Raw genomic sequence first — 15784 nt, 5'->3', positions numbered from 1 at the left:
TTTGCCTCACCGCAGTCACCCCTGTTGAACCAAAGTTACATATTCTTCCTGCTCGTGCTTTAATCTAATGTGACAGATTAAAAAACTGTGAAAATGTGGATCATTTATGTAACTGTCATTTCTAGCAGTTTAGAAGGAAATGACAAATGATGTTATTTTGCTGTTGGGGGTTAAAAACTTTGGACAACATGGGGGTAGCAGCAGTCAGTTTATGCTTTACTGTGTTCTTTAAAGAAATATTTTTCAATATTTCACACAAAAAAAGCAGAGTGATTTGTAGGAGACGAGTACGGTTGTTTCTACTGTTTGTTCCCACCAAATCTGAGATCAGATTTTTTCCAAACACTCAGTACTGAACCGTATAGAAGACTAGAAGAAGAATCTCAACATTTGATGTCGTGCTCTATTGGCCCTTTCACAGTAGATGCAGCTCAAAAAACCATCAGAAAATGTAAGTATTTTTTTATCTTGCCAAAAACTCTCCATCCATCCATCACCTATATAACGTTTAATCCTCATTGGGGTTGTGGGGAGGCTGGAGTCTATCCCAGCTGACTTAGGGTGAAGGCAGGGGACACCCTGGACAGGTCATCAGTCTATTACAGGGCTACATATAGAGACAAACAATCACACTCACATTCACACCTATGGACAATTGAGAGTCACCAATTAACCTCAGCATGTTTTGAACTGTGGGAGGAAGCTGGAGAACCTGGAGAAAACCCACACATGTACAGAGAGAACATGGAAACTCCATGCAGAAAGATCCCGGAAGGCTGGGACGCAAACTGGGGATCTTCTAGCTGCAAGGTGAAAGTGTTAACCACCACGCCACTGTGCAGCCTTTTGCCAAACACTAAAATAATTCAAAGTTTAAGTCGTAACCATAGGCAGCAGTGAGACAGGCAGACAAACAGAGTGCAAATATTCAGTAAGTCTTCCTGTCGGCTAATAAAGAATGACTGAGGAGACAGAAAGAAAACAGGAAGGAGAGCAGACAGGGAATTATGGCAGGAAATAGACTGCAAATGACATAATTGACATTATTTTATTTTTCATTGAATAGTTTCTAATTTTTTTTCCGTGCCTTCAGACCAAAATGTGAATCAGAAGGAACAAACAAATCCCCTGATTGAGTGTACAATTCTGTCATAAGAGAGAAACAAAGATAATCATGGTCAATACATCTTATTAACCACCATTTGCTTAGCTGTTATGGCATTTATATACTGTTTAAAGAGGAAATATTCTTAATAAGCAACAATCTTTAACATATATTAGTATCCTAATCTGAATCCAACCTTGAACAAAAAGCTGTTCCCTGGGTCTGTGCATAAGGATGTTGGACAAGTGGCCAAAATAGAATGACGTTTGATCAAAAATCAATGCAAGCTGGCCTCTAGGAGACTGCTTAAAGACAGTGATAGACAACTCTGCGATCCACATCCTTTCTTAACCATTTAGTTCTCTGTATACGAGCTCTGCGTGACCGTCCCATTCACAGGTATTCAGATCGCTAGAATGGTTGATCTCATTTGCTGCAAATCCAGTGTAAAATTCATTGTCTATAAAAATATTGAGATTTACTTGAACATAACCTTCTGACTATGTTATAATAAAAACTCCAGATGTCTGTTGCAGTTGCACAGTGGGATGTACTGTATAAATATTGTATAAAATAAGGCAGTCTTTTCAGTAGGATAAACCAGATACAAAAATTTCTGGGAGAAAAAATTTTCAAGTCCAAAATGTTTTTTCACATATTTCTGCTGTTGTCAAATGTCAAGCGGTTTACAGCATTAAACCAAGAGTACGGGATTGTTGCAACAATGAATACACCCACGCACTCACACCGACAACCAGAACACACACACTCACACACACTGACACACACTCCTGATGATCGACGATAACAGCTTATTTTCCAATGCAACATCCCATCCCTGGACAAATCACTGAGACGTAGACATTTCTAATATTGTTTACAGTGCAATACAAAAGTGTTCATTCAAACTGGTACTGTACTTTTGATAAGAAAATAAAAATGTTTAATATGGTAATGCTTCATATGAATAATAATTGATTTTTTTTGAGAGTTATAGTAGTATTTGTCTTGTATTAGCTTTGGCTTTTTTTCTCTCTCACTCTCTCTGTCTCTTGCTCTCTTTTTAAATTCATTTTTGCTCATATTTATCAACTAATTCATTTATTAATTTTAATATAGAAAATATGGAACATCTAAGAAAAATTAACATACCAAATCATCTGTAATTAGATACCTATGATCATGACGTTGAGGTGTTTGTCTCTCAGCGGCGGCCCTACGGTAAAGGTCCACTCTCTGACCCACAAAGAAAGCATCCCCCCTCTCACATGTCTGTTATGACAGCTACGTGTCGATGTGTTTCTGAAGGACACGTGAAAATATTGCCCAAAAACAAACAAACAAACAAAGAAAAAAACCAAAAAGCAGTGGAGTGTTCTTTCATGGTGTGGCCTCCGGGGGTTGAAGGAGCAGTCCTGTCTTGCTGCGAGCACAGGGACGGAGGTCAAAGTGATCACATGTCCTGACGTGGATCGGACACCTTCATATGCAGACCGCACTTCCAGGAAACAAGCAGTTTTTATTTCTTTAACTCAAACAGCAACTTCACAGGCAGACAGGAGCGCCCACGTAGTGATCAGGGGACGGATGCTTTGCCAGGCGACCTGCCAGGAGACCTGTGAGGACCCTCCTCCCCCCGTTTCTCAGTCATGTCACTTGACCAGCCACACTGCAAAATGCCTGAGAGGCACAAGAAGTTCGTAAGGGAAGCTGTGTGTCTGTTTTGTCACAGTTCTCATCTGACAGGCTTGTAAAAAAAAAAAACTAAAACGGCAAAGTTACCGCCGCAAACCGCCTGTCAGTTCAGTCCTTCTGTGGTTTCTGAATGGACGGACATGTGGACGCTTGGCGTGCTACAGAAGCAGGAGAGTGAAGGCGAGGAGGCCCCGTTTGGCTGGCTGGGCTGGCAGGGAGAGAGACGCCCCAGCGGGAGAGAGGAGGTCCGCCCGGACATGCAGGGTCCTGGGGCCGAACGCTGCAGCGCTGCTACTCTGGAGGTGGTCGCAGGCTGTGCAGCTTCCTCTCGTCCAGGCCTTTCCAGTACTTGAAGTTGTTGTCCAAGTGCTGCATAAGATTGGGGAGGTCTGCAAAAGCTGGAGAGAAGGGAAAACAAGTTGAGGATTAACATCACATTTGGTTTTAAAGACAATGTCATCCAATTTTTTTAATGAACACCTCTATTTGTCTATGCACCTTGTGTAGCTTACCACAACTGTTTTCTGCCAAAATCACTTTAAATCACGGTGCCTTGAAAGGTGTAAATACTGTTAATTGACTTTTAATACAATTAGTATTTCTATAGATTTTAAAATTACAAGTGTTTTGTTTCTAGTATTGTACAGCAAGCTTTTTAAAGAGTATATACTAACCTTTAATGTTAATGTTACTAACCTGCCTGTTTTGTCTTTTTGTTATTTTTGTTGTTGTATGTAAACTGCTGAATCAATCAATCAATCAAACAATCAAACAATCTATCTATCTGTCTATCTATCTATCTATCCATCTATCCATCTATCCATCTATCCATCTACCTCATACATGCTTTTCAAAATAGCTTTTTTTTCTCAACGTTCTGATACCTTAACAGGATACCTGCAAATACAAAAACTGATTTCTAACAAATATGATACCAGCAATCTACTAATTAATGAAAAGATTTAATTTTATAATGACACTAAAAAGGAATGTTCCTCCTACATTGATATATATATATGAAAAACCAAAAGAAGTACATGTTTTTAATTGGCTTTTGGCTGCCCTTAAGAGTTTTAAAACTTTATATTTCATATATATTATTCACATTTAATTTTTGTTATTTATTCCATTTTTGCTGTTGTAGTAATTAATTAGTTTCCTTACATTTTACAGTCTGATTTTACTTGTTTCACCCTGTCTTGGTGCTTTGAATGTAGTTTCATTGCTGCCTGTCTTGTGACGTGTACAGCACTTTGGTCAACTCAAGTTGTCTTAAACAGGCTATATACTACATTTGATTTAATTCATGGAAAATAACTCTCAAAGTCTGCTGAGTTTTGACTGTGAAGTGAGTCAGGGAGGCGTTACTTTTCATCCTCAGCGAAGAAAAACTGTTGTTTTAAAGGAGCTATACAAATAAATTTGATTTGATAATGTAGCTTGAACCCCCTCGATAAGGTCAGTATTTGCAAAGATAATAATCAAGCTCATCAAACTGGTGCATCGTTAAGATATTTTAGTAAAAAATATATTATTCAATGATGATAATGATTTAACAGACTTATTAAATGACATACAATCTACAGAAATTTCTAAATGTTACATTCTGACATTCTACATGCCACTTGCAATTAAAAAACATATAGCTTATAGCTTTGTGTGCATCTCCAGTGTGCAGTCTTACCATCCCATGCATCAAACATGTCCGTAATGAAGTAGTCTATGAAAGAAATCTGGGACTTTGGGATGCTACATGTGTTTCTGTCAAACACAGGCATGACCACTGGCAGACCTTGTCTCTTCTCCTCGTCCGTCTGCACCAGAGCAAAAGCACGTTAAATACGTCAATTGGGTAAAAAAAAAAGTCGTGCAGCTGCTGCCTGTTGGATCCATCTCCACACACCATCTACACTGTGTTATTTTTTTCTAATTACCTGTGCAAAATACTCCTCTGAGATGCGTCCGGCCCATTCTATGCAGAGCTCCAGAGGCCTGCATGGATTGGAGATGTCTGCACACTTAATCAGCATCCGCTTGACGAGGATGCGATTCTCAGGAGACGTCAAAATGCTTTTGACAGATTCCTCGTCACCATTACCCTGAAAAAAATGAAAAAGAAAAGCAGAAGCTGACTTTTAGTGCGAAGACAACTGAAGTTCTCCTTATTAGTTGCAATAAACTGGTTTTTATGACACATCTGTTTTTTGACCCTCGTGCTGTCCAAACTGACCCGTTTTAAAGTTTGAAAATGTGAAAAAAAAAATTCACAGTGAAACTTCTGATGGCCACATTTTCAAGATTTTTGGGAAATTTTTGAAAATTTTTTGGTGGAAAAAAAGAAATGTTACAAAAAATGTTTCTTAAGAACATTCACAAAAAAAAATATTTTTTTGTGAATGTTCTTAAAGAAAATATCAGAAGTTTTACTGATATATATGGAATCACTAGATATTTTAATGATTTTTTTGGAAGATTTTTACTCATTTTTTAAAATATTTACAAAAAGTTTCTTGCCAAAGTTGGGGGATTTTTTAAAATAAAACCTTTAAGGGAATTTTTTAAGGAATTTTCTTCCTGAAGGTTTTGCAAATTTTCAGAAATTTGGGGGATTTTTCTGCTGTATTTTTGGATTTTTTTCAGACAAGGAAACAATATTTTTTGGTGCCCATAAATGAAGAAAACAGGAGGGTTAAAGAAATAACTGTCTGCTTATAATTCAAACTGGAGAGATAAAAATGCCCCTCTTGCAGCTGATAAAGAGTTTAGTTTTCTTTATGGAGAAGAAGTTTTCAGTCATTTCATGAAGTGTGACACTTACATGTAAATGAGTACAGCAGGCTTCATGTTGTCAGATCATTTGCAGGCACCTTTATGTTTTAAGACTGAATAGTCTGAGAATAATGTTAAACAGAACTACAGAGGGTCTGTTTTATCAAAATGAGAGAGGTTTTATTAAAGGTCTTTAAGTCTTGAGGTTAACTTTAACTTTAAATTACAGCACATGTGCAATACAAGGGCTGCTGTTCAAAGCATTCTTTTATTAAATAAATGTTGCCTTTATTACAATTTATACCAAAAACTCAATCAAACAATGTGTTTAAAATCATTTTTTCGTATCGCTCCTGCCTTTAAAAGGCAAGACGACTTTTAAATGTCTGTGTTGAGCATTCCACATAGGGACGAGAAAGATGGTACCGAGTTGTAAAATTCTCTCCCCACAAAGATATCTGTACGGAGGCAACAACAGGCCACGAGTCCCCTGAACCAGCACCTTCATCTCTCAGAGCTCTTCAACTATTGTTGCTTTCATGCCGCTAGAGAATGATTCTGCAACCGTGTGTGACAGAATGAGATTACAATAGCTGCGTTTATCTTATTACATGTCCTTCCTTCACTGACACACAACTCTGATTCATTTAGGGGGGAAAAAAGCTAAAATTAGAGCTACTATTTCTACACAGGTATGAAATGTTTAAAAAAAAAAAAAAACTCAAGGTGTTTCAACATGATTTCCTTTTTAATCTCACCCCATTTTCCTCCACAGCAGCCAGCGGCTTATTGATGCTGTTGACAAATTTGTTGACGTGTTCAAAGTGTTTGGTCATCTCGGTCGCGAGCACCATGTCGATGATGGCCTGTCGTAGCGTTCGATACTCATTCCTAGAGGGAGAGAAATCAGATGCGGGGAGGGAGAGAGGCAGGGACATGAGAACAAGAGAAAACATAGAGAGGGAGATGACAGGGTGGTAAATAGCAGGGAAACCCGTGTGAACAGTTTTCCCCTTCTGACTGCAGTGACAGTGGCCATGAATGGATGCTTTGTTCACCTTCCCCCTCCGAGGGGACCAGCACATGTGAGCTATTCTGTTTTGGGACTCAAATCACATTACTACCCCGCTGCTGTCAACACACACACACGCACGCACGCACGCACGCACGCACGCACGCACATACACACATACATACACACACACACACACACACACACAGTATTCCTTTCATCGACACACACTTAGCTTATCCTTGATGACACTTCAGGTCCTGTCTGTATCTCCAGACACTAAAGATTAACTGATCTAATATTCCTGATTGACATACACAAATATTGTCTATATTAAACAATATTTTTTAATCTAAAAAGCGAGAAAAAACATTATTTCAATTGAGTTTAACTGCACAAATCGTACAAAAGTCAGCAAATTCATTTCTGTGGAATAAATAAATGGAATAATTCAAAATATAGTGATAATTTTCTCAACACTGTGTCACTAAAGGTTGTTAGGTTGGAGGAACAGATGTAAATGTCGTGCCTCCGAGCTCAAAATGCACCTGTCTTTGTCGAAATTATGGCTTTTCTTTTAATCATTTTCAGCCATGTAGTTTTATTCTGCAACTATATCCTCAATACGATTAATAGTCTAAGGCAGGGGTGTCAAACATGTGGCAACTTTCTAAAATGTAAAAATTACAGAGAAGACATTAACTGCAAATTGTAAATTTGTAACACTATAAATTTTAAATAATGTCTAGACCTTGACAAGTTGTTTTTATGTTAAAGTAAAATACAAGATTGTTCATTGTTCTTTTGTCTTTTTGTCTCATTTTTGTAATATTTTGTCTTCTTTTTTTGTCTGACTTTTGTCGTTTGTCTCATGTTTTGTCCTTTGTTTTCTCATTTTTGTCGTTTTCTGTTTCCTTTTTGTCCTATTTTTGTCATTTTGTGTTTTTTTTTGTCTTGCTTGTGGTGTTAGTCTATTTTTTTTGTCATTTTGTTTCTCATTTTTGTCCTTTTTTTGGTCAAATTTTTGTCATTTGTCCATTTTTTGCTGTTTTGTAAGTTTTTGTCTATTTTTTTCTCTTTTTTGCTTTGTTTCCTGTCGTTTGTCTCTTTTTTTGTCATTTTGTTTCTCATTTTTGTCCTTTTTTTGGTCAAATTTTTGTCATTTGTCCATTTTTTGCTGTTTTGTAAGTTTTTGTCTATTTTTTTCTCTTTTTTGCTTTGTTTCCTGTCGTTTGTCTCATTTTTTTTGTCATTTTGTATCTCGTTTTTGTCGTTTGTCTCATTTTTCTAATATTTTGTCTGTTTTTATTGCATTTTTTTCCTGACTTTTGTCATTTTGATCATAAAGTAAAATATTGTGTTCCTTTGTAGACACTCTGTGATCTGGAAGTTGTAATGTGTAAATGATAAACTGAGGAACAATGTTGCTGAAACTGAATTAATTCTTCTCTAGAAATTTCAGGTTGTTCATAATGTTTTGTAAAAAGATAATTCCATAAGTGTGAACATTTTTGCACTAAAACAAAGGAAAAATGTGGAGTTGTTGCTATTTATCTGTTATTATGCTGTGATTTTACTGGTCCGGCCCACTGGAGATCAAATTGGGCTAAATGTGGCCCCTGAACTAAAATGAGATTAACACCCCTGGTTTAGGAGAACGGTTAAGGTTCACTGCAAGCACAATGTTTGTGTTTTTTAATCCTGAGATCTTCAACTCAGTTATGATCAGCCAAGGCACAACAAAGGACAGCTAGCTTTTTAATCATGTTCTCCACGATCTCCTACCTCTCTATGTTTTTGAAGATGTTGCACTTATCGTCTCTGGTGGTGATCTGGAAGGCCAGCGCTGCGTGATGACTTTCTAACACAGCCGTGTCATTGTAGAGGATGGCTAACTCGCTCCCAGCGTTGCACAGAAAGCTGTTGGTTCGGCCCGGATGGTCCACATCGTGCACGGTGGCGGCGATCAGAGCGGCAACCTCGTCAATGGGATCCAGACTTTGCTGATGTGGAAAATGGCATGAAAGGCATTAGAAATATGAAACTGAACACGTGAAAGTCTGGTATATTATAACTACAGCCTTAGTCTTATCAGATGTGACGTCTGGCAGCTTTGAATGATAAAAAAGGTCAAAAGTTCCGCAGTTTAACCTTTTACTACATTTACTACACATGAGAATGTGCATCCAGTTTAGCCTGCAGGCTGAATCTGCTGCCGAGTGCTTGTTCAAAGGGAACTGTTGAGTTTCTCTGTATAATTTCATGAGGTCTTCACCTGTTCATGTAAAGTGCCTTGAGATGGCATATGTTGTGAATTACAAGATAACATAAAAATGTATTAATCTCAAAGGAAATTTGTGTGTCAGACTTTTCTCAGAAAAAATTACAAAAAAATGTAACATAAAATGCAGTGCAATAGAAAAGCAATGAGATATAAGTAGGACACATTACAGAAATGTTAAATAAGTATGCTGAAATCACACTAAAATGGAAAGTAAGAAGTAATACTGGCAATGATTCTGAAGTTTTATGAGACATGATAATGAAATTGGAGTATTGCATAATTAAAAAAGAAATTAAAATACCATACATGATAAAGAAACAGTGCAAATGAAACTGAAATATTGCACATAATAATGAAATATTGGCACTATACAGACTAACCTGAATTGGAGTGAATTAAATTGAATCAAGAAGTAGCTCTACAATGTAGGAGAAGGTCATAATTTATTAACAGGACAATAATATTTAATGCTCACCTTAGTTTATCTTTTCCAAGGTACTAAACACACATAACTCACCACTAGAAATATGTACATGTTTGTAATGTTGCCCAATAAGGTTTATCTTTTAAAATTATTTCAGGTTTATTCTATATTTTAAACTTTTGAAAATCTGCTTACTTCAATATTGACAATAGTAAGTGAGCACATAGAACAAAAAGCTGCTCAACTACTTGTAGTTGAAGAGATCATACATTAAGTTGTAATTTTTGGCTTGCTGGGTAGTTTGTGCGACAGAAATGCAGAAAAAGGAAAAAGTATAGTATACAAGAGCACACATATCCTAAAAATAATTCCTCATTTTGCAATTAATTTGCAACGTAACAGAGCAGCTAACCTGTCTGCAGAGTTCCAGGAATTCATTAACCTTGGGTGATGTAACTTCACAGTTCACTGGCTAAGCCAATGAAAGATCACTCGACTGAGATCAGAAATAGACGGTTTGGTAATCAGCTTAACCAGCACAGGCCCTCGACCGGTTACTGAGCCACTGACACACTTGGGCATGACTTTCTAGGACAGAGCAGGCTCAGATGGCGCACTTGACGCCCAAGACTGTGCAGTTCGACAGTAAAAACATCCAGAATCTCAAAAATCTACCAAATCCAGCCAAGAAACATGATATAAACACTCCGTGCTGCCACCGTGGAAGCATCGCTTTTAGCAATCATGCACTTTCAAATGGGTATTTTTCCTGCTTGCTGATTCACCTTGACTCTCTCCTTGCAGAGAAAATATGCTGTTGCATGCAAGACATCGGCTGCATGGGAAGAGTTGTGGTAGGAGTTACTGGAGTGGTAGTTGGCTTCAATCACTTGTAGCCAGGAGCGCAGAGTAGCTTCAGGGCAGTTTAGGAACTCGCAGACCCCGAAGCGGGAGAAGATCTTCAGGCCCAAGTAGGTCAAAGGCCTGCAGGAGGATTCAGCAATGGTAGTTAAACACAAGCTTAAAGCTCCCCAGACTAAATAAAAGAAACAGACACATCCTTCTAAGTGCTCTTCAGTGCATTGTTGCCTCACCGTTTCATGGTTGCAGCTTCCAAGTTGAAGATGTCAAAGTCCCAAGAGTCCTCATTTTCCATGGTCTGGGCGATGCGAGGGGGGATGTCATTTAGTGACAGAGGGGTTGTCAGGTGACTGGGGAGATGGTGAGGCTCTGAAGAGACATAAAGGAGGGATTCAGATAAAGAAGGGGAGCTTAGAAATGTGTTGTTGGCTACCTTTGGCTGAACCACAGGCAGAAAAAATAAAATGATCTGGGGTTTTCAAATCCAGCAGGGATAAAACTAAAGCACTTTATGAGGAACCATGCTGCAGATTTAATGTAAACTCACGTTTCGTGGAGAAGATGTATTCGTTTCCTGACAATCTGCGTAAACCATCCTGTGAATAAGAACAAAAGAAAGTTACAGGGACTGAAGAAGTGTAAAAAATAAAACTGGCTACATACACAACACGAATAAATCCATCATTCTTCCTTTTTTAAATAGTCAGATAATGAGTTCAGCTCAGAGTTAGGAGCACCAGCATCAGATGTGACGCATCCAGAAGAATTTGGACAACTAAATTGTTTGAATGCTTTGGATTTAATTGTCTGAGACATTTAATATTAAAGTGTGTTAAAAATGCACACAGACATCAGAAAGCTTGAGGACACTCCAACTATAACATCTGTATCAAACATCCCAGATGTTTCATTGACTCACAACAGGTTGAATAACAGAACAGATTTAGCCACATGTTGAGGAATTTCCAGCAAAATCATAGAAAGAAAACATTTTGAATATCTCAGAGCACCATGACTATCTTTGCATCCAGCTAAATTGTTTAAGTTTATTTATAGTTCGTTTTAACATTTGCTAAAGGCAACTTGAAAGTCATAATTAAAGCCTTAATAGCACATTTTCAAATGGACAATGCCTTTATTTATTACTTGACAGTATGATTTATTAAAGATCTGTGCCTTTTTACTGTTTTTTGCCAAAGTTGTGGAAGAAAATGCAGAATTTTCCAGATTTTCCATATGAAGATTTTAATGAATGTTCTGCCATCTGTGCTATCACAAACTTTTGGAGGTGATATCATGCCAACGCCTCATAGTTTCCCTCACGAGCATATGAAAGCATACAGGAGGGGTGCAGGGACGAGGAGGACAAACTGAGCTTATTAATGAAACTGGATGAAAAAATAATTACCATATTTCTGAACTGTAATAGTTGTGCTGAAATGATGGCACAGTACTTTATGCCAGTGGTTCTCAATTTTTTTTCTGTCGGACCCCCCTTTGGAGGACAAAAAACTTCCGTGCCCCCCAATAACTTTGTGCGTATATATATATATATATATATATATATATATATATATATATATATATATATATATATATATATATATATATATATATAAATAAAAAAATAAACTGTGAAAACATGAATATGCAGGGCTGTGTTATTTTATCTGATTCCATTTTGTTGTTTTTCACAGTAAAGATCAGGGGTGTCAAACTCATTTTAGTCCAAGGACCACATAAACCCAATCTGATCTCCAGTGGGCCCCACCAGTAAAATCACAGCATAATAACCTATAAATAACCACAACTCCAACTTTTCCCCTTTGATCTAGTTTAAAAAAAGTACATTCTGAAAATGTTCACATTTAATGAAGTATCTTTTTACAAAATATTATGAACCTGAAATTTCTTAAGGAAAACAAGTTCAATTTCAACAGTAGCCTATTATGCCTCAGTTCATCATTTACACATGCATTGTAACTGCCAGATCACAGTTTATCTACAAAAACACAAAACATTCAGTCACAGGTATCTGGAACTGAACAATCTAGTATTTTACTTCATGATCAGAACAACTTGTCAAGTTCTAGAAATTATTTTAAATTTACAATTTTACAATTTACAGTTAAAGTTGTTATAATTTTTATCATTTGTAAAGTCGTCCCACTGGCCGAAATGGACCGTCTGGTGGGCCGGTTTTGGCCCACAGGCCGTATGTTTGACATTGCTGGTAAAAATAATCGGAGGAGATGAGCCCAGTATGTGACTTGATCGAGTACGCTGGTGTTCCGACTGTACATTAACGATGCGTTCTCCCGTTCTCAGGAGTCTGAACGGCCAGAGCATATACCATAGATATATATAGAAGATCATTATTATTAATATTTTTTTATATCTATGGCATATACAGTCTATGGGGCCAGCACAATTTCAGTATTGTTGTACGCCACGAAAAACATGCCGACGTTAAAACAATAGTTCAGCTAATTAGTTCCGTGTTGAAGGACCTTTTCCTCCCAGTCTCCCGCGCCCCCCTTGACATGCCTCTGCGCCCCCCCAGGGGGGTGCGCCCCACTATTTGAGAAACACTGCTTTATGCACATATGTCAGATGAATTATTTCATTATGACATTTACCTTCCTCTGGGGATCGCTGCATGCTGTGATGGCAAATGGGGCTTATCAGTGAGGAAACACTTCATCACCAAAATAATCAAACGCACGGCAAGAAATATAAGCATCCTGTGATCTGAACCAGCTGAGTACTACAGGCTGGATGTTAACATTCATAGCCCTCAGAGGAGGAACAACGATGGTGATTGGTTGACTTTTCCTGGGCCAGAATGTATTTTTAATGAATATATTTATAGCAAGATGGTAAACATGGTGACGTGCTAAATTTTAGCATGTTAGCATTAGCATTGTAAGCATGCTGACACTAGTGTGTAGCTCAGGTCACAACCTCTCGGAGTCCTCAGCATCTTAATCTTGTTTCATGTCTCCATTTATCTCAAAGAATATCTGACAAGATGCAAAAATGAAATCTGATTGCAACACTATCGCTCAAAGGAAATCACTTTCAACTAAGTTACCCATCCATCCATCCATCCATCCATTATCTATACACCGCTTAATCCTCATTAGGGTCGCGGGGGGGGGCTGGAGTCTGTCCCAGCTGACTCAGGTGAAGGCAGGGGACACCCTAGACAGGTCACCAGTCTGTCGCAGGGCTACATACAGAGACAAACAATCACTCTCACATTCACACCTACGGGCAATTTAGAATAATCAATTAACCTCAGCATATTTTTGGACTGTGGGAGGAAGCCGGAGTACCCGGAGAGAACCCACGCATGCACAGGGAGAACATGCAAACTCCATGCAGAAAGATCCCGGGAAAGCCGGGACGCGAACCAGGGACCTTCTTGCTGCAAGGCGAAAGTGCTAACCACTACGCCACTGTGCAGCCCCTCAACTAAGTTACTCATTACAAAAACACCTCTCAAGGAAGTGTGTTAATTCCAGATCACATGACCTGCTCCACATGATGTCATTTCCTCCTGAAGAAAAGCCTGGCCAGACTCCAAGGCTTTCTGAGTTATTTTATTCAATTCAATTCAATTCAATTCAATTTTATTTATATAGCGCCAATTACAGTCAAATTGTCTCGAGACGCTTTACAGAACCCATATGCCTGACCCCCAGAGCAAGCCAAAAGGCGACAGTGGCAAGGAAAACACCCTTTTAACAGGGAAAAAAACCTGGAGCAGAACCCGGCTCTAATGTGGGGGGACCCATCTGCTGCTGGCTGGGCGGGTTGATAAAGTAGTGTGTGAGTCAAGTGTGGATTTATGGCATGTCAACAGATTTACTACAATATCTTTATAAATAACTTTCGATTTCAACTTTACTCAGTTGTATATATAATATTTAGAAGAATCTTTCTGTAAAAATGCCATGTGATGTTTCGTTATAGGCAGCCATGTTGATTTTAGTCCTGAAAATAGCAAAAATGTCAACTATGATACAAAAAGTCCCCCAATTATATATTGACCCAGTCATAAATCCAGTGTAGACATTGTTAATGTGGTAAATGACTATTCTAGCTGGAAACAGCTGATTTTTAATGGAATATCTCCATAGGGGTACAGAGGAACATTTCCAGCAACCATCACCCCTGTGTTCTAATGATATGTTAGCTAATGGTGTTGAAAGACTCATTGATGATTAGAAAACCCCTGTGCAATTATGTTAACACATAAATAAAAGTGGGACGAATTTGCCTGGGTGACCCCAAACTTTACGGTAGTTTATATCCATGTAATATAGAACCATCTCCTCGAGGCATTGACTTACATTCAAAAATGATAAGAAATCCATTTAATTAAACAATCTGAGCATTTTTGCAACTTGTCTGTTATGCAAATGACTCATGGCTCATATCTCCCAGGCAATCTGGTGCATACGCATCTATATATAAATATATAGGTTGTCAGTAGTACATGGGTGTGTGTCACAGAGTGAAATGTTTACTTTGCATGTGAAAAAGGAAGAGGAGCCTGGCTCATCTTTGACCTGAGCATTGTCTCATGGTGGCGCTGCCTCTGTACACACTGGCTATTTTAAGATTTTCTCCCAGAAAGATGACAGCTCCTCTCTTAATGCTCCCCAGGTCTCCTGAGTTCAGACCCAGAAGCCCCTTCGCCACAGCGAACTGGGAAATACAAACCCAACCAGGCACCTCATAAACCAAATCTGATCGCACATAAAATAATCATCCAAACCGGGACAAACACCTCATGGTTTTCTGGTTCCATCTGCCCTCATCACTTATGCAGAACAAATCTTTGTGGCAGAGGACTAACACCTCTGTGCCTGTGTGTTTCCACAGCGAACATGTATAAGTAAAGCCATGCTTATTCATCTGATCCAAAGAACAGGATGTTTCCAGGCCTGTGGAGTCGAGAGGAAAAGGTTCATGTGAGTGTGACTGTGTGCATGTGTGCAGGGAGGGAGGGAGAGGGGGGAGAGAGGGGGAGAAAGAAAGGGTGGGGTGGGCTTTCCTCTCCAGCCTACAGGAGCACAAAGGACAATCTAACACTTCCTCTGGGGTTGTTGCCAAGACTGCCAACTTGGCACTCTTTCTACTTCTGTTCTTCACCATTGCCCTCCGTTAATCTCTCCCTCTCTCGTCTCTCTCCCTCCCCCAAATATGAGCAGAAATCCTCTCAAAAACAACAATCCACAAGCTCCCGAATGCGCCTCGTATTCGTCATATCTCGTGTTTTCATCGTGCATGCTCGGTGGATATTCATTTGTTATCATATAGGAGCTGATTCATGCGCAGCGGAAGGAAGCTGTTTGGGTGTTTCGGACTTCTTGAAGGACCTTGGTGCTCTGGAGGGTCTGTTTCTTACCGTCATCAGCCCCCCTACGAGGTCGTTCGTGTGGGGATCTTCATCCTTGGTGCCCAGCTGTGGGGAGTAAAGCTCAGTGGTCCTCAGGATCTCCAGTACACGATCCAAGGCCTCTGCCACGGGCATAGGACTGCTCTCCTGCGCTGCGTTGATGATGTTGATAACCTGGATGAGGAAAATGATCACTGTTATACTAGTTGCTGTTGGAGACATAT

At 38.9% G+C, this 15784-nt stretch overlaps 1 protein-coding gene across 1 annotated transcript in view; it reads right to left on the bottom strand.

Annotated features, from left to right (window-relative positions):
- Positions 1 to 1029: 1029 nt before the first annotated feature.
- The window catches only part of pde8a (phosphodiesterase 8A), a 69814-nt gene continuing 55059 nt past the window's right edge, over positions 1030 to 15784 (bottom strand). Inside the window, exons 14-22 of the mRNA XM_023263012.3 lie at positions 15570 to 15734; positions 10698 to 10746; positions 10384 to 10519; positions 10075 to 10273; positions 8367 to 8584; positions 6328 to 6460; positions 4735 to 4899; positions 4485 to 4614; positions 1030 to 3198 (exon numbers count right to left, since the gene is read on the bottom strand). Coding sequence (XP_023118780.1) covers positions 3092 to 3198; positions 4485 to 4614; positions 4735 to 4899; positions 6328 to 6460; positions 8367 to 8584; positions 10075 to 10273; positions 10384 to 10519; positions 10698 to 10746; positions 15570 to 15734 — 1302 coding nt within the window. The 3' untranslated portion in view covers positions 1030 to 3091. The remainder of the gene's footprint in view (positions 3199 to 4484; positions 4615 to 4734; positions 4900 to 6327; positions 6461 to 8366; positions 8585 to 10074; positions 10274 to 10383; positions 10520 to 10697; positions 10747 to 15569; positions 15735 to 15784) is intronic.

Source organism: Amphiprion ocellaris, chromosome 1, assembly GCF_022539595.1.
Source record: "Amphiprion ocellaris isolate individual 3 ecotype Okinawa chromosome 1, ASM2253959v1, whole genome shotgun sequence".
In the NCBI taxonomy this organism is placed as follows: domain Eukaryota; kingdom Metazoa; phylum Chordata; class Actinopteri; family Pomacentridae; genus Amphiprion; species Amphiprion ocellaris.
The sequence above is the reverse complement of the archived record's forward strand: the minus strand, read 5'-3'. Positions and strand labels throughout refer to the sequence as shown.